This window comes from Emys orbicularis, chromosome 19 (genome assembly GCF_028017835.1).
Source record: "Emys orbicularis isolate rEmyOrb1 chromosome 19, rEmyOrb1.hap1, whole genome shotgun sequence".
NCBI lineage: Eukaryota > Metazoa > Chordata > Testudines > Emydidae > Emys > Emys orbicularis.
The window spans coordinates 8,413,452-8,432,115 of NC_088701.1; the positions used below are offsets into that span (position 1 = coordinate 8,413,452).

Genomic DNA, 18,664 nt, shown 5'->3' on the forward strand with positions numbered 1-18,664 from the left:
GGGTTATGGGCACCACACTTTAAGAAAGATGTGGACAAACTGGAGAGAATCAAGGAGAGCAACCAAAGTGATAAAAGGTTTAGAAAACTTGACCTATGAGGAAAGGTTAAAAAACTGGGCATGTTTAGTCTTGAGACGAGACAATGCACAGGGGAGGGGGAAGGACACAACACACCAGATAACCTTCAACTATGTTAAGGGCTGGTATAAAAAGGACGATGATCGATTGTTGTCCATGTCCAATTAAGTTACGTCAAGAAGTAATCGGCTTAGTTTGCAACAAGGGAGATTTAGGTTAGATATTAGGAAGAACTTCCAACTGTGAGCATAGTTAAGTATTGGAACTGGTTACCTTTGGACACTGGGGGATCCCATCTTTGTTTTTTTTTAAACATGTAAGACAAACATCTGTCTGGGATAAGGGATACTTAATCTGTCTTAGGTCAGGGGGTGGGGGAAATGGACTAGATAAGTTTTTGAGGTCCCTTCCAACCCTACATTTTTATGATTTTTATGCCACATTTAAAATATAAGTGTACTTCAGTTACATGCAGTAGAAAATAATTTATTCTTATTGGGGGCAAAGATATGGAGAGAAGTGGACATGAAAAAGATGCTACTGCATTAGATATGCACAGTGGTATTTTCCACTGTGACTAACTTTGCTCCATGTGATCTTGTGCAGTCATCAGTGTTAAAGAAGGTGGCCAAGTGAGAGATCTAGACACTGCAGTGTGAAAAGCCAGAGCTCCTGAAACCAAGCAACTACTACTCTGTTCTACAAATATACATGTTCAACAACACAACACCCTCATCAGCCCAACTAAGCAGACCCCCCTTTTAGAGATAACAGCAAGAAAGAACATCTGAAGATAAATAAAATATTGCCCTGCAATATTCAAAGCCTAGTGACTCTTGTTTAGTGTGGAAGAAAGAGCAGAGTTGAAAAAGCATTCACCTACTCATATCTTCAGGTTGGCCGGTTGTGACAATCAGGATCCAGACACCCCAAAGGGAGAACAGGGGCTCTAAATCTGAAGGAATAAGTAATTAAAGCAACTGGTTGTATACAATATTGTTGTGTATAAAAATACATCACATAAGGTCTTTTATGAATGCTTGTCATGTTCTGAACTTGGTCATTATGAGCTGTGTACAAGAAGTTCCTCACCTTGTGCAATAACAATGGTTCTTCGAGATGTGTTCCCCTATGGGTGCTCCGCTAGAGGTGTGTGTGCAGACTCGTGCTGCTGATTGGAGAATTTCAATAGCAGTCCGTCCCGCCGGCGCATGCATGACTCCCACCTGCCATGAGGCAAGCCGGTGTGTACAGGGACTTCCTCCTCAGTTCCTTCTCTATCGTAGAGTCAACCAATGAAACTCCGAAGTAGAGATGAGGAGGGTGGGTCGTGGAGCACCCATAGGGACACACATCTTGAAGAACCATCATTACTGCACAAGGTAACTTCTTTGAGTAGTGTCCCTATGGGTGCTCCACTGTAGGTGACTACTGAGCAGTACCAACTGCTGGAGGCTGGGATTTCGGAGTCAAGTCTGATAGAGGTGACAGTACTGTGGCACCGAATTGAGCGTTTGTAGTCGAATCCCCCAGGATGGCATAATATTCTGCAAAGGTATACACAGATGCCCAGATAGCGCTCTGCAGATCTCTGATATAGGGATACCCTTGGGGAAGACGAGGAGGCTGACCTTGTGGAATGCAAGCGTATTGAAGACGGGGGTGCTACCCCATGCAATTGGTAGCAGAGTTTAATACAGCCAGCAACTTACGTGGAAAGCCACTGAGCTGAGATAGCTGCACCTTTCGATCTATCCACAATGGAGAGGAAGCGTCTCAGAGATTTTCTATAGGTCTTTGTTCTGTCCAAATAGAAGGCCAAGGCTATTCTCACATCGAGTGTATGAAGGATGGCTTCCCTGTTGTCCTCAAGTGGTTTGGGATAAAATGTTGGAAGCTGAATAAGTTGATTCATGTGAAATGCAGAAGTCACTTTAGGGGTGAATTTTGGATGTGGTCTGAGTGTGACCTTGTCAGGGAAGAACATAGTAAAAGGGGGATGCACTATCAAAACTGCTCTCTCCCCTATCCTTCTGGCCAAAGTGATGGCGATGAGGAACGGAGTCTTCATGGAATCGTTAGTGAACAAGAGGCCATGGGTTCAGATGGTGGTCTAGTCCATAGCTTCAGTTCTTAGACGCACAGGGAATAAGATCTGGTGCCTCCCTGTCAGTTTATGTAGTACATGCAGGCCATGTTGTCCATTTTATCAGATTGAGGTCCCATTGGAGAGTGGGGGGCCTGGGTTGTGGGAAGAGGTTTGCTATGCCTTTAAGCAACTGCTTCATAATTGGGTGCTTGAAGATTGAATAGCCTTCTACCTGCTGGTGGGAGGCTGCAACTGCTGCTAAATGAACCTTCAGCGAGCTAATAGTGCGACCCGATTTCTTTAAGGTTAACAGGTACTCTAGGACCACCTGTGTCTGAATTAGGAGTGACGTCCTTGGTCTGGCACCAGATCTGGAACCTCTTCCATTTTTGAAGGTAGATATGATGAGTAGTGCCCTTTCTATTGTGTAATAGCACCTCCTCAGAGCAAGATGTTTCTATGTGCTGGAACCATGAAGGAGACATGCTTTGAGTTGAAGGACTTGCAGATTGGTGTGGAGGGTGTGACCCTTGTTCTGCGACAGGAGGTAAGGAGTGATTGGCAGAGTCATCGGTGGACATGCCAGCTGTGACAGGTAAGGGTACCACATCTGCCTAGGCCAGGTGGGGGCAATCAGAGTGATGTTTGCTTTATCCCTTTTTATCTTCAACAGGACTTTCAGCAATAGAGGAAACGGGGGAAAAGGCGTAAAGAAGACCCTTATCCCAAGGAAGGAGAAGAGCAGCTCCCATGGAGCATTGTCCAGTCCCTGCCCTGGAGCAGTCCTGTGGACACGTCTTGTTCTGATGAGTAGCAAACAAGTCAATTACCGGCTTGTTTAGTAATATGGTCAGAATATGTTGTATAGAATCGCCGACTCTATTTCCCATTCATGGTCTTGCAGGAATTTGTGGCTGAATGTCAGCTGTCAGGTTGTGTATTCCTGGTAGGTAGGCCACTGATATTAGGACACTGTGGGAGATGCACCAATTCCATAGCTTCAGTGCTTAGACGCACAGGGAATAAGATCTGGTGCCTCCCTGTCAGTTTATGTAGTACATGCAGGCCATGTTGTCCGTCATGACCTTTGTATGCATGATCAGCGGGAGGAAGTGAGCGCACGTGTTTCGACCGCTCTGAGCTTGAGCAAGTTGATGTGGAGGCACGTCTCTGCTGGAGACCATTTGCCCTGTATTGTGTGACCATTGAGATGCACTCCCCATCCTATGAGGGATGTGTCGGTGGTCAGAAGGGATAGGAAAGACTGAGCAAATGGGATTCCCATACAGATGTTTATTGGGTCCTTCCACAAATTCTTCTGTTTTCTTTATTACCATTACACAAGCACTTAGAGGCTGCAACTGGGATCAGGGCCCCATTGCTTGACCCTGGTGGGCATTGATAAAAGCTTGCTCATGTTGTCTCTATTCGGCCTGTAAACTGAACCGAACCATGCTTGGAGGCATCTCATATGTAATCTGGCATGAGCAATAATAAGTGATGTGCCCACGGCCATGTGCCCAAGAAGCTGAAGGCAATGTCTGGCCAAGATTTGGGAACTGGATTGTATTGTCTCTATCAACGAGGAGAGACTGAAAAATCTGTGATATAGAAGGAGTGCCCTCGACTGAATGAAGTCAAGTTCAGCTCCGATGAATTCTAGTCTTTGAACCTGTGTTAAGGTCAATTTTTGTTCATTGATCTGTAGGCCCAGATTCAGAAATAGGTCCTGTGTGGCCTGAGTGACTTGTTGGGCCTCTGTGCAAGACCATGCCCTGAGAAGGCAATCATCTATGTAGGGATAAATCATTGTGACCTGAGAGTATAAGTGGGCCACTACTACGGGAGGATCTTGGAGAACACTCTGGGAGCCAATGAGAGGCCGAAAGGGAGTACTCTGTACTGGTAGTGGTCCTGGCCCAGCATGAATCTGAGGTAACGCCTGTGACTTGGTATGATAGAAATGTGGAAGTATAAGTCTTGAAGGTCGAGGGCCGAAAACCAATTGGGATGATCACTGATAGGGTGACCATCTTGAATTTCTGTGCTTTGACATATTTGTTGAGCGCTCTGAGGTTCAGTATAGGTCTCCAATCTCCCCTTTTCTTTGGTATCAGGAAGTAACAGGAGTAGAAGCCTTTGCCTCTGAGATGTACGGGCACAGGTTCTATAGCTCCTATGCTGAGGAGACTGTTTACCTCTTGACATAGTAGACTCATGAGATGGATTCCTGAAGAGGGACAGGGAAGGGTGTTTGGGAGGGGAAAGGGAGGAGGTGAATGGCATATCCATTCTGGATGATTTCCAACACCTACTTGTTGGAGCTTATCTGTTCCCAGGTGCTGTGGAAAGGGGTAAACCGGTCTCCAAAAGGAGGAGTGGGGTTTCCCATCATAAGGTGGCAAGGACAGTGTTCTACAGGCACCTCAACCAACCCATCAAAACTGCTGCTTCAAGGTTGAGGGCTGAGATGAAGTCAGTTGTAGTCCTGATTCCTTTTGCTTGATTTCTTACTCTGTGGCTCATAAGATCTCTGTGACGAGTACTGAGGCATGTACTGCGATGACTGGGGCTTAAACGGCGGCTGAGGGCTGTATTTTCTCTCATAGGCCAGCATGTATATCCCTAGGAAACAAAGGGTCACCCAAGAATTCTTCTACACGTGAAGGGACGCATCTGTCTTTTCGGCAAACAGATTCATTCCCTCAAAGGGAAGGTCCTCCACTGTGGTTTGGACCTCTTTAAGGAAGCAGAACAACTGCAGCCACGACGCCCTTCTCATAACCACGGCCGTAGAAATAGACATGGCAGACACGGTGACATGTTCAAATGCGAACTGGAGAGATTGTTTTGCCACCAACTGGCCCTTGTTAATTACTGCCATAAATTGGTCTTTGTGGGAGTTCAGGAGCTGATCAATAAAAGAAGCTAGTTTCACATAGTTCTGGTAGTCATATTTGGCCAACAGGAGCTGGTAATTAGTCACCTGGAACTGAAGAGTGGCTGATGAATATGCTTTTCTGCCAAACAGATCCAAGTGTTTCCTGTCTTGGTCATACGGGGTGGATTAAAACTGGTAAACTAGAATTGACCACATCCACAGTGATGGAATTTGGAGGTGGGGTAGGAAAATAAAAATTCCATTAATAATACTTTTTGCTCGCCCGCTTGCATGTCGGCGGATTGACGCAAGGATCTGCCATATAACTCTGGCAGGATCCAGAAGCACCTCATTAACGGGAAGGACCACTCTGGCAGAGGTGGAAGAGTGCAGAATGTCTACCAGTTTGTGGTAAGGCTCAGTAACTTGGTACAGCTGTATTTGCGGGGCTTCTGCCACCTTCTGAGCTAAGTCCTAGAATGATTTAAAATTATCTACCATGGATGGCAGAGGGGGCATCACTGCCTCATCAGGTGAGGACAAGAGATGAGCTTGAGGGGTGTCTTCCCTTTCTGCCTCAGCTTCATCTTCCTTCCCCAGGTGCTTTCGATCCCTCTGACACCACAGCTGAAGGAGGGTACCTCCTTGCCTGTTGGTATATCACTCTAAGGGCCTGGAAGATTTGTTGCCTCAGCCTGCCAGGGCCATTGAGGGCAGGAGCCTGGTACCATAGCTGCCTAAACCATAGAGGCTGAGGGTTGGGCGCCAGGTGTCCATGATGAAATTGAGACCCGTAGGGCAGGTAGGATGAGCGGAGGGAACCCAAGTCCTCTTGCTCACTGTCTGACTCTGATGAGGAGAAAGATGATGCGCAGCATGGAGAGGTCATTGAGTTCAATGCTCTGGGAGAGCCTGGCACTGAATAGGGGCGAGTCTGGTGCATCAGACACCAAGAGATCTGTTGCACACCAGAAATCTGCCAGTGCGGATGCTGGTGGTTGTCAGTGCAGAGAAGCTTGTACCAATGGAATCGAAGACATGGACCTAATCATATGGTCTGTTGGTGCCACGCGCACCGGGGTCGGGGGCGATGACCATGTCAATGTAGCCTTCCCCGGGACAGATCTTTCATGCTTTTCATGCCCCTGCGGAGTGCTGGTACTATTTTTCCTGTGCCCATTGGGACTTTGGGCAGATAGACTTGCTCTGTCAGTTTGGTACCACACATGCCCTGGGTACCAGCTCTAGATGGCTTCACTGCCGTCAGTATCGGTGGAGCCGGAGATAGTTTCTGGCTTGATCAGGGCTTGCTACGGGGACTCTCAGATCTTTTCTTAGTGGTCTCAAGTAAGTGGCTCGTCTCCTTGGAATCACCTACCTTCGACATAGAAGGTTGCCGGGACTCTGGAGGTTGAAGGGCCGACTCCATGAGCCGGAGTTTAAGCCTTAACTCTCTATCCTTCCAGGACCTGGATTTAACTGCTGGCACCAACCACACTTTTGTGGATTGTGCCTTTCCCCGGAGCAGCGAATGCACTGTGAATGTCTCTATCCCTCACTGGGATGGATTCTTTGCAGATAAGGTACTTTTTGAAGCCTGGTGAGCCAAGCATACCCTTGCCCAGGGGTGTCATCTCCCCCTTTCCCCCAACCATAGTTGGCAGAAGGCAAACCCTTTCTTCTTTTTCTTTGGCACAGCCAACTAAACACAAACAAGGTACTAAAAGAAAAAGGCTTCAAAGGAAGCTAAAATTTGCAGAACTATAGGGGGTCAACGATCTGTGAACAGAGAGCTCTTAGCTCCAGCTCTAGGCAGGGGGGAACTGTGCGTGCACTGGCGGGATGGACTGCTATTGAAATTCTCCAATCAGCAGCACAGGGGTGCGCACGCACACACCTACAGTGAAGCACCCATAGGGACTGCACTCAAAGAAACTATGGTTATGAATATACATATTTATGTATATAGAAAAATGTGCTCATAACCTGTACTACAATTTCAACTACACCTCACAGCAGGGAGGGGGCACCTCCCATCCCAGGTGTTTATACAAAACCAAACACAAGTAACAATCTATTGTACAACTCCGGAAAATGCAACAATGAGCCATTAAAGATAATGGAACAACATGGGCATTTCACAATTTTGAATATCTGTAGTGACTGAAGAAAAAACCCTTTTAAAATGGAAAGAGTTTGAAATGAAAGCATGTAGAAATTGAGGGACAGTCTCCAATCAGGAAGCTGTCTCTGAAACTCTGGAGGCCCCTACGGTCAGGGGGTACACTAGGAAATTGTTCAAAGACCACAGATAAAATCCCTTTTCTAATACAAGTTATCACCTATAAAAGCATAAAGCCGGAGGCTGCAATTTTGTTTGCTTCCCTTACTACTTCATGTTTGAATCTGTGGTTTTTCTATTAAATGAATCTGTTTATTGTTTTTACCCCAAGCAAATCTCCAGAGTGCAAACTGTGTGAAGTGTATGTGCCAAAGTAAGCTCGGGGGGAGGACTGGTTTCATTCCTTTAGCAGTGATGAACCAGAGGGGAATGGTCCAACAGCTGGGCAATTATGAACTCAGGAACGATGGAATTGAGGAGACAGTGCTGGAAGGGCTGTTGGTGTCACCCTGAAAGGAGTAACTAGGCTTGTAAAAGCCAGGGTGAGACATTCTGCTTGTAAATAGGCCACCGGCATCAGATTCTGATAAATGCACTCCAAGATTACAGGGCAGGCGGTTTCAGAATCCCTTATTGGTCTGCATGATCCCCAAGACATCACACCAGTACTAGAAGAGATGTAAATACCCTACTCCCACAGATGCGTACAGCAAATTTGCACTCACTTGAAGCACTACTTGTATGTACATTATTGTACTCATTTGATACTCAAAAATAGCTTCCCAAATAAACTTCTCTATCAGAAATAAGAGCAATCGATGTATTAGCATCTGCTGGCTGGCAAGTAAACAGAAATTCAACCAATCCCCATTCCTCTAAAACAGGGGTGGGCAAACTTTTCGGCCCAAGGGCCACATTTGGGTATAGAAATTCTATAGTGGGCCATGAAAGCTCACAAAATTGGGGTTGGGGTGCAGGAGGGGGTGAGGGCTCTGACTGGGGGTGCAGGTTCCAGGGTGGGACTAGAAATGAGGAGTTCAGGAGGGGCTCCGGGTGTGGGCAGGGGATTGGGACATGGGTGAGGGGGTGATGTTCAGGGGTGGAGGCTCCAAGCGACGCTTACCTCAAGCGGCTCCTGGAAGCAGCAGCATGTCCCCCCTCCAGCTCCTATGCAGAGGCATGGCCAGGCAGCTCCGCTGCACGCTGCCCTGTCCGCAGGCACCACCCCTGCAGCTCCCATTGGCCGCGGTTCCTGGCCACTGAGAGCTGTGGAGGCAGCGCTTGGGGCAGGGGCAGCATGCATAGCCCCTGGCTACCCCTACGCATAGGAGCTGGAGGGGGGACATGCTGCTGCTTCTGGGAGCAGCGTGAAGCAGCCCCCGACCCTACTCCCTGGCTGGAGTGGGGCAAGCTCCAGACCCCACTCCCCAGCGGGAGCTCGAGGGCCGGATTAAAACAGCTGTTGGGCCAGATCTGGCCTGCGGGCTGTAGTTTGCACACCCCTGGTCTACAGCCTCTCTCGTCTAATTCAGTGTTGTTTTGTGCCCTTCTCTTCCCCAGGAGCTATCTTGCATTCAGCACACTATCAGTACATGAAATTTACTAACTATGCCTGGGCACAGTTCAGTTATTGGGAAAGCAGAGGGAGAGGCCCAGGCTGCAGCTTTATAGGACCCACAAGGCAATCTCCTTGCTGCTCCCAGTTCTACAGAGGCCTTAGCATTCCAGGAAATGTAGTGATTACTGAAGATCAGATCTTAGCAACAAAGAAATCAACACTTCCTGAGATAATCTCATACAGTTCGTGGAAGCCTCCCATATTTATAGCTTTGAAAATAATTCAAAGTTACATTTTAATTTAGTTTAGCAACTAAAATACTTCCTTTCTTGTTTGGCAAGAACAAAGAGAAAGCAAATCTCTCTTAGCTCTGTGTTGTGGCTGGGTAAGAAGGAGAGGTGGTGCAAAAAATATTGCATCTGGGGAGACCAAGCTACCTTGCTATTTGTAAGTTGCATTTCCCACCTACCTGACTTGGATTTCCCCGAAAAGCCTCTTTAGTTTAGGTGTACCAGCCAGTTGCACTAGTGTTCAAGCGCATGTGTTCTTTTTTCTCTCTGTAATGTAGTCTCACTGCCTCCCTCCCACCTCCACAGCATCCTGATACAATCTCACAGCTGGCAGAAGTTTATGGACAAGTAGAAAGGGAATCTGCAAACAAGACTGTTCACTCTTCCCCATTTCAACCTCCAAGATAGAGTTTGTTCTCCTTTGTCCACATTAGAGTTGTTCTATAAGAAATCAGTTGGGTTTGGGTGTGCACATGATCAGCACTAACATACTGAACTTTAACTAGAAGACCTTCACCATTTGGTACTTTGAACTATAAATTTTGGGCTCAGCCAACACAACAAGAGATTGGAAAACCCAAATGCTATGTGGACATGCAGACAGTGATGGATTTTCTATGAAGTGTGGCAATGACTATCAGGAAAAGGCTTGCCAATGGTCTTTGTATGCAACATCTTTAACCTCTTGATGCCCTGAGAATCAGATCAATGTGTTGTTACCAAGATCTTTGGTGCCAGGGATTTTAGCAGTTACAAAGTGCTATTTATAACAAAACTTAGCTGCCACTCCAGGCAAATATCTCAGCTACTCTCAGCCAGGCAGACAATCCTGTTTGATACCTTGGTTTTCCCTTTGCATGTACAAATGTTACATCAAAGTGTATTGGTACAAGGGATCGGAGGCAGAAATGGATGTGATTCTTACTGCAGCCTCCCAACCTTCCACGCACTGTGGAAGAGAGAATCTTTAAAAAAAAGCACCACCTGCATTCAGTCTTTGGTAAAAAGCGTGTGATATCGTCCCAGAACCCAAGACCCAGAGATGGAGCTGGTGGTTCTCATTTTACAAATATTTAACGATTGCTCAAAATGCAGACATTTCATAGGCAGCTCAATTACAATTAGAGGTGGTTGTTGGTTTTTTTCCAGATTCAGAAGTTTATTTAGACTTTAAGACCAAGAACTCTGGGTTTATTCAAAATGATAGCGGGTCTATATCAGACTTAAACATTTTATACCACAAGCATAGATAATAACACTTAACAAGTCAGCAGTTCCTATCGTTTGCTGATCTTGGTACTGTTTGAATAACCTGTGACAGCATTTGGCAATCAGTTTTATACTGTGAATGAGACTATTGTGACCTTATTAAAATTTAGGAGGAAGGAAAAAATGGTTTTCAAGGGAGGTGTAATTGCCCCCCTCAAAGTAGGTCTCTAAATCAGTGCACTATACAAAGAGTGGCCTGATTTCTAGACATAAACCAACTTGGTGCTTAAAAACTGTAAAACTAAGTATCCTAATTCTCATGCAGTACTGGAGTTTTGACAGATGAAGCCAGTGGATCTCTTGACAAAAAATCCTCTCCTTTCTAGGGAGTATTTAAAATGGTAAAGTATTCCCTAAAGGTAGGGATAAAAAATGCTGAAGATATTTATTGGCTCCCAATTAGTAAAAGGACCAAGTCTCTGTTGCAAAAGAAACCATACTGCTTTAGTGCTGCACTTAAAAACCAAACAGCTGTCAGAATCTAATCATCATGTTTTTATTTTGCAAATCCTGCTTTCCATTCTAAAATTCAAAAAGATGATGCACCTCAAGTGTTTCTTGGGGAATGTACAGCTTTCTGCAGTCTTCAACCTAAAAAATTATGTAGAAAGCAGAACTAAGCAAGTCTACAGAACAAGACAGTTAAGCACAAGACTGCTCCCATAACAGAACAGTTGGGTCCCTCCCCTCAAACAAAAACAAAGCCAGCCGTATTTCTGGCAATGCACATTCAGGTACTGCATTTGAATAAGACAGGAAAAAAATCAAAATAATGGATTATACAATTGTGCAGGACAAGTCACCTTCACACAAACATTCACAGAGTTATTCTTGCTGCAGCTCCACTTCTACAGGTGGTGCCTCCTCCTCTACCTTTGCATCACTGTTTCCAGACTCTGTTACCTCACTTGGTTTTTCCTCTTCCTTTTCAATCTGGTGTACCTCAGCTTCCCCTCCTGCAGGAGCCACTGTCTCACCTATATTTTCTTGAGGAGGGGATGGTTCTTCTGTTGCAACCACTGCTGCCTCTGCTGCTTCTTCTATTCCAGCCTCTGCCTCAACCTCAGCTTCTTCCTGTGGTGGTGGCTGCTGCTGCTGCTCTGCCTCATTTTTAGGCAACTCCTCATTTTCAGGCAATTCCTCAGAGGCTTTTTCTATTTCTTCTCCTTCTGCTTTAGTGGCTTCAGGGGCTTCTGTGGCTTCACCTGCATCCCCAGTACCTTCCTCTTTCATCTCTGCAGTAGCACTTTCATTAGCCCCTTCTCCACCACCATCACCTCCTTCCAAGGCTTCAGTTTCATCAACATCCTGGTCAACAATTTCATCTGTAAATGGATCATCGCCCTGACAAAGAGAGGGGAAAAGGACAGCAGTCATTTGCCTGTAGTATGGTTTAAGTTTCTCCTAGAGAAAACCTCAGATATGAAATTCAGAGGTTTGCAACGGAGATCAAGCGGAAACGACAGATCCTCAATTTCAGGAAAGAACTGTGAAAATTGATCAAGTCCAGCCCCAAAGCTCCTATAAAAATTGTGCACTCAACTTTTATCATGAAAAGCACCCCAGGAAAGTGTTTCTCAAAGCCCCACATCAATAGGCAATGTTACTTATTGCTGGGAAAGCCTCTACCTTGCAGGAATGGAAATTGTATGCGACTCTCATGTACTGCAACACGTTCAGGGTGCAGTCACCCAGGGGCTAGGGGAGGGAGGGTATAGTCTTATGACTTGTGTGTGCCGCAACACCTAGGCAAACCAGGGGTGTCCAATCTCAAGTGGGAGGAACTCATCTTCTAGAAAGCAATTATATCAATTTTTTCACCTTCTGTCCAGTCCCACTTGAGCATACAACCCAGTGGGAGAGAAATCTCTCCCACTGGGAGAGGTTCAGGCAGATCAACAACTGAAGTAACAGTTTTCATACCACCCTATCTTTGGGAGCCAAGAAATCCAGGTATTTTTTGAAGTGTTGGTATAACTAATGGTTTCAAGTGAAAACCGTCTTGGTAGTCTCAGGAATTGGTTCCTGCTCTCTCCATCCCACACTAAGTGATAACTAATTAGGTTTTGTTATTTCAGTAGGAGTTATTCACATTTTTCATAAGAGGTCAAGGCCCTAAGGGTTTTGGCCTCGTTCAGCCTGAATAAGGCTGAGATCAGAGCTCACTTCTACTCCTGTTGGGACAGGGGACCTATTTTTATTATTTGGCTTAGATTGGGTTTCAGAGTTATCTGAGGGAGAATATTGTACAGCCAGCAGATGGACCCCCTGCATGGTTTGTTCTGGATTATGGTATGGTGGCTCCTAAACTCTCCTTCCCTTCCTCACAGATCACCTTGGTCTGCAGGCAACCTGCAACAGATGAAGTGTGAATGAGGAAGATAACATGCCAGTGGCAGAAATCTTGCCCGGAATCTAATCGAGTGTGACTAAGAGCTTTTGAACTCATGTCATGGTTGTGATGGAGGCGAGGAGAGAGTTTTCCTGCCCCACCAGTATCCATGAAATCCTGCCCAGTGAAACTGTGCTGGGTGACAGACAGCCTAGTAAAACTGGGCCATCTTTGCCTAGCAACAGTCAAGTGTTTCTTGTGAGGAGTTTTCTACTTCACGGACCAGAATGATCAGATTCAGACCAGTCTGGCTGCCTCCACAAGAGCAGATCCATGCAGGTGGAGGACAAACATAATGTCGTCTTCTCTGGCTGGATTTCAGCCAGCCAATCTTATCTATTGAGGTTCTGGAGGAACTCCAGGCTATACCCTGCGATCTGGACCCATGTCCATAATCGCCAGTAAAATCTACAGGGGAATATGGAGTCCACTATTGGTGGAGACTGTCACAGCCTCCCTTTGTAAGGGCAAGGTGCCAGCATCCCTCAGAGGAGGAATCATTAGGCCCACGTTCAAGAAACCATCTCTTGACGCTGACAGTCTTGGCAATTATCACCCTGTCTCCAGCCTTCCTTGGGGAAGGTTGCTGAGAAGGTTTTGGCGAGGCAGCTCTGGCATTACCTGGAATCCTCAGATTTCCTTCACCCCTTTCAGTCTGGTTTTGCACCTGGGTATGGTACGGAGACCGTGCTGGGATCGGTCGAAGATCTCCTCCTGCTGATGGACAAAGGTCAGGTGCCCATGCTGATTCTTTTAGATCTGCCGGCAGCCTTTGATACCGTTGATCATGAGGTGTTGTTGATGTGCCTGCGGACCCTGGCAGGGGTAGACGGAGTTGCACTTGAGTGGTTCCGTTCTTTCCTCTGAGAGATCCCAGAGGGTAGCACTGGGCAATTGCTCATCTGCCCCGAGGGCTCTCTCGTGTGGGGTACCGCAGGGTTTATTGTCACCCCTCCTGTTCAACGTGTATGAGAGGCCGCTAGGGGAGACAGCCTCGCTATCTGGGCTGCAGTGCCATCAATGTGCTGATAACTCTCAGCTCAAAGTCTCTTTCACTGGACCCAGAGGGTGGAGTCTCAGTTTTGCTAGTGTCTAGCAGAGACTGGGGCTTGGATGAGAGCTAGTTGGCAGAGGCTCAATCCAGATAAGACCAAAGTGATGCCGGTGGAACAGGGGAAACAGCTGCTCCCCCCATTTGAGGGGTTTTGCCTGCCCTGTTAGCCAAGTTTGCAAATCAGGGGTCCTGTTGGATCCTTGGCTGCTCCTGGATTCCCAGGTACCAGCAGTAGCCAAAAGTGCTTCTTTTCATCTTCGCATGGCAAGGAGGTTGCGACCTTTCCTCTCAGATGTGGACCTCGCCAGTTACCCATGCCCATGCCACCGCCAGATTGCATTACTGCAATGTGCTCTAAATGGGCATACCCTTGAAGGCAACTTGGAAATGTCAGTGCAGGACGCAACTGCCTGCTTACTCAGCGGCGCTTCCGCATGGAGCATATTACACCCATACTCTGAAGATTGCACTGGCTTCCAGCTTCTTTCTGGATGCAATTCAAAGTGCTGATTTGACCTAAGAACCCTACCTGTTGTGGCCCTTTGTCCTCATACTCCATCCTGACAGTGAGGATCGGCTAGGGTGCTCTCACTGATACTCCCCTGCTTTGATCTCGAGGGACATGGATAGGGCCTACAGGGAATGTGTTTCGACTCTGGAATTTGATTCCCCTGTTGGTCTGTTAGAGTTTGTTAACCTGCTGGGAAAGTTTCAGAGCCTAACTGTTCATGCAGGGTGAAATTCACCCCAGGCAGGTAGCCTAAGCACCACTTCAGTCCAACTTACACCCTGTGGGACTTAGATGGTACCTATGCCTTGTGCCTCCTTTTGGCACCAGGGTGAATGCCCCCTCAGGCCACTGCCTGAGGGCTGACTTTAGGGCACTGAAGTTCCTTTTGATATTTTGTTCCTTTAATTATGTTTTGGTTTGGGTGATTTCATAACTAATCCACATGCGCGGGGATTGCAATAAGGTACAATATGTAAATTTTTAAAAATACATGAAAAGTGATAAACTGCCTAAAAAGAAAATAAAGACACCAGACCCAAGGCTCAGCCTATGCATAAGAAAGCAGAGTGGTATCTATGCTTCTCCCCATTGTATATAGAAGCAAGCTTTGTGACCAACATGCAGCACACACAGTGATACTCAGCTCTGTGCTCTGTACCAGTTCAGTGTTCAGGACCAAGTCAGCGTGTATCCCCACTGCTCTGTGGAAAAGCAAGACTAGCTGGCGACTTTCTTACTCACTCACCTTGAGATACTTTTCCAGCATTTTAACAATGTGCTTGTTATTTAGGACACTCTTGGCAACATGGAGACTAGTTTTCTTGAACTGCTCGGCTGCCATCTGAAAAGGAAACCGGACACTGGGGTTACTCTGTGGGTCAAGTCAAGGAAGAGCTTAACAGAGACCAGACACAAGATGTTAATTTCCTGCTCAGCTATGCTATCAAGGAGAAATTCCAGATTCCAGCCCTGTTCTGCAGTGGCTGCTCTGCCTAGGGTACATGTTTTGGCCTTGGGGAAGGGCATGCCCAATCTGGCAATACAAGCCCTGAAGGAAAGTCCATTTAAGGACCCTCAACTGCAATGGTCACCAAAATGCAAAGGCTGCTGGGCAAGGAAGGAGCAATGTAGCAATCCCTAGTTAAAGAAGCAGATTATTAGGTCTTTTCACTACCAAAATAAGTTTATTTCAGAAAATAAGACAGCTAAACAATTTCTGCTATGCTGTGCATGCATTTACATCCAAATACCATCAAGCAATGAGTGACTTAATTCCTTGACTTTTCATTCTGACTGAAACTGCTCCCAAATTGAGGTGATCCCAAATCAGACATGAGCATATCCCTCAAATACCTTACAGTAAAATCAGATGTAACGAAGTTTTAGGACTTTAAAATGAACGCTATTCGGCAACAGATTAAGCTGTCTGCACAAATATCAGTGTGCGATCTCCAGCAGATTGGCTAGCACCAAATGAGCAGGTGCATCATACTTAGGCTTGGTAGGATTTGATTTTACACTGATAGATGTCAGAAAATGTTGATTTCAGCTGACACAAAAATAAAAATAATTGTTGTTAGGGAAAAAAAAAAAAAAAAAAATCAGTATCAATTGTCAAAATTAGAAAAATAAAAATCAAATTCTGCCAAGCTTAACCATACTCAGTAGCAACAAACTGTGAAGAGCAGGAAGTAAAGGAATAATGGACAGATATGATTAAATGCCAGTGGCATTTAACACTTCTGGAAGGGTTTCAAAGGAATCTCTCATATTTTCCCCAACTGAACAATGAACCAACAAAAGCTGGGTGCTGAAGAGCTGTATTTAACTTGCATAGAGAGAAGTGATTGCAGCCTCTCTCTTTTTATGAAAGAACAGTCTTTGAAGACTATAGATCTCATCATTAAGGCTACAATTTTGTCACAGTTACTTTTACTAAAAGTCACGGACAGGTCACGGGCAATAAACAAAAATTCACAGAGCCTCTGACCTGTCTGTGACTTTTACTAAAAATAACCGTTGACGCTGCGGGGCGGGGGCACATGGTGGGCTGCAGCCCTTGCCGCAAGCTGTGGGGCGGGTGCTCGGCACAGGCTACAGCCCCTGCCGCGGGGTGGGGCAGGATACTTGGCCCCATCTGCAGCCCCTGCCGCAGGGTGGGGCAGGATGCTTGGCCCCATCTGCAGCCCCTGCCGCAGGGTGGGGGAGCATAGCCCCGGCCCCAACCGAAGAAGTCATAAAGGTCTGAGAAAGTCACAGAATCCGTGATTGCCCTGACTAAATTGTAGCTTTACTCATCATGCATTGCTCCATTTCGAACTGAGATGAAGAACTGCTGGAAGATATATTGTAAAGCTCCAAGCTCCACTGTGGCCAATGCTGGTTTAGATGCTCATCTAACATTATGCCTTCTGTTAGAATTATTATGGTGCCTGCCTCAAGTGTTCTGACAAGGGAGGCTTTTGAATTTTTTATTAAACAGCATTATAAAACAGTGCAACCTCAAAAAGAACACTTGGTGTGTAATTTATACAGCATTCCTGAGTCAGAGCAGTTTAATCCCAAGAGAACAGGAAGGAAAAGCCAGACCCTCACAGAAATTACTGGGGTGGGGGGGATGTCCTCTAACCTGTGTTAGGCAGGTCAGACTAGATGATCACAATCCTGCCTTCTGGCCTTAAAATGTATGAATTCCATCCAAAATCTAATTCCTGGCCCAATAAAAGATGTGCCCTTAAGGGTCTGGCTCCCTATGTATCACAGTCAGCATATGGAAACTTCAGCTCCTATCAATGATTCCATGGTTCTCAAATTCATTGACATACTATAGGATGGCAGATTACAAAAGGCAAGACCAGGTCTCACTTTCTTTGTAACCACTTCTATTCATCTCTCTTTCACTCCCAACATGTACTACAACCCCTTCCAGCTCAGCTGCTAATACGTACCTACCTACCTACTTGCCAATACCTGCAGGAGAACAAAATCCACAGGGCCAGTTCCTTCATCTTCCCACAATCGCCAGTGACCACAATGTTACTAGTTGGTTTTGCATTCCATCAGGTTGGGAACAATAAGCCAGAAGATGAGAAGTGTTTCTAGCAGGTGGAAAGCAAGTTAGCATTCCTCCATGCAAGAGCCCTCAGCGGTCAGAAACCCTCAGCCCTTTACCTGTCCATTCAGCCAGTTCTCTGAGTTAAAGATGAAGTTACTTTAAATTATCTAAAGAGTAGTTGGCCAGAAGTGAGTATGCTTGCTTACCCTGCGGTTCCTGTTGTGGTCTGCTGACCTCAGGTGTCTTTGGAGGAGGTGGTTCTGTGCAGGAATTAACATGTCACAAGCCATACAGTGAGCTGCCTCTATCTTCTTGAAAAAGTGTTCCTGGCCGATACCTGGGGTGACACAGACAGGTTAACCAACATTCAGAGTAGCTATTACCTCGAAAAATGAGTGTCCCATCAACACCCTCTCACCACTCCCATAAATAAATATCACAAAACTCCCTCTGGGATGTAACTGACGGTAATTTGATGGTATCTCATCTCCTTTCAATTCTGCCTTGCTTTCTGAGAACCATCCATGCATGTCATTCTAAGGATTTGAGAAGCCACTTATCTCAACAATCTAGGTTCTTACACATGCCCCACTCGTGTTGTATCAGAGCACATCAAAAATATCACCACTTATCCTAATGCCAGACACAAGCACAAAAATCACTGACTTTCCCTAAGCAGAGCAGGGAATGGAACCCAGATTTCCTCAGTCCCAGGTAAGCGCCTTCGCCACAAGGCCAGCCTGCCTCAAAAGTGGCTTCAATGAGACTCTTACAAAGACTCAAAAGGCAGGACAGCACAAATGATTTCCTAGATTTTTGAATATTTCACTCTTCCTTTACCCAATTTTCAGAGGCCAACAGCAAAAACCTGTTAGCTGGCTTAATGTTGGCCAATGCACAACTTAATTCAAGTGTATCACAGGACCCAAGCTCCCTACATTAGTTCAAATGCCTTTTCATTAACTGGCTGTGTCTGAAGAGACCCTGGCCTGTAGGAAAACACGCTATATGCATCCGAAGAAGTGGGCTGTAGTCCACGAAAGCTTATGCTCTAATAAATTTGTTAGTCTCTAAGGTGCCACAAGTACTGTTCTTTTTGCGGATACAGACTAACACGGCTGCTACTCTGAAACATGCTGGGAATTGTGTGCTAAGCAAGACCTTGTAGGTTCTGTGGCAATGTGCTATTGTAGAAATGGGGGCAAGAACAAAACAGGAAAAAAACAACCCAACAGCTTTTAATGGAGTTAAATAGTAAAATGAACATGGGATCTGTTCTGTTCAACTGATTATTTACAAAGTCAATAAAACCCTTTGCTTTTGAACATTTTCCCATCTCCTACTGCCACACATCTTCACTGGCC

At 46.0% G+C, this 18,664-nt stretch overlaps 1 protein-coding gene across 5 annotated transcripts in view; it reads right to left on the reverse strand.

The window, feature by feature from the left end:
* Positions 1-10,762: 10,762 nt before the first annotated feature.
* Positions 10,763-18,664, reverse strand: part of AKAP8 (A-kinase anchoring protein 8) — a 28,147-nt gene continuing 20,245 nt past the window's right edge. For 3 of the 5 annotated variants that reach the window (XM_065419763.1, XM_065419764.1, XM_065419760.1), the window contains 3 exons: positions 17,507-17,637; positions 14,991-15,086; positions 10,763-11,632 (listed from right to left, as the gene is read on the reverse strand). In XM_065419763.1, coding sequence (XP_065275835.1) covers positions 11,114-11,632; positions 14,991-15,086; positions 17,507-17,637 — 746 coding nt within the window. In that variant the 3' untranslated portion in view covers positions 10,763-11,113. The remainder of the gene's footprint in view (positions 11,633-14,990; positions 15,087-17,506; positions 17,638-18,664) is intronic. The other 2 variants (XM_065419765.1, XM_065419761.1) reach the window with 2 other exon arrangements.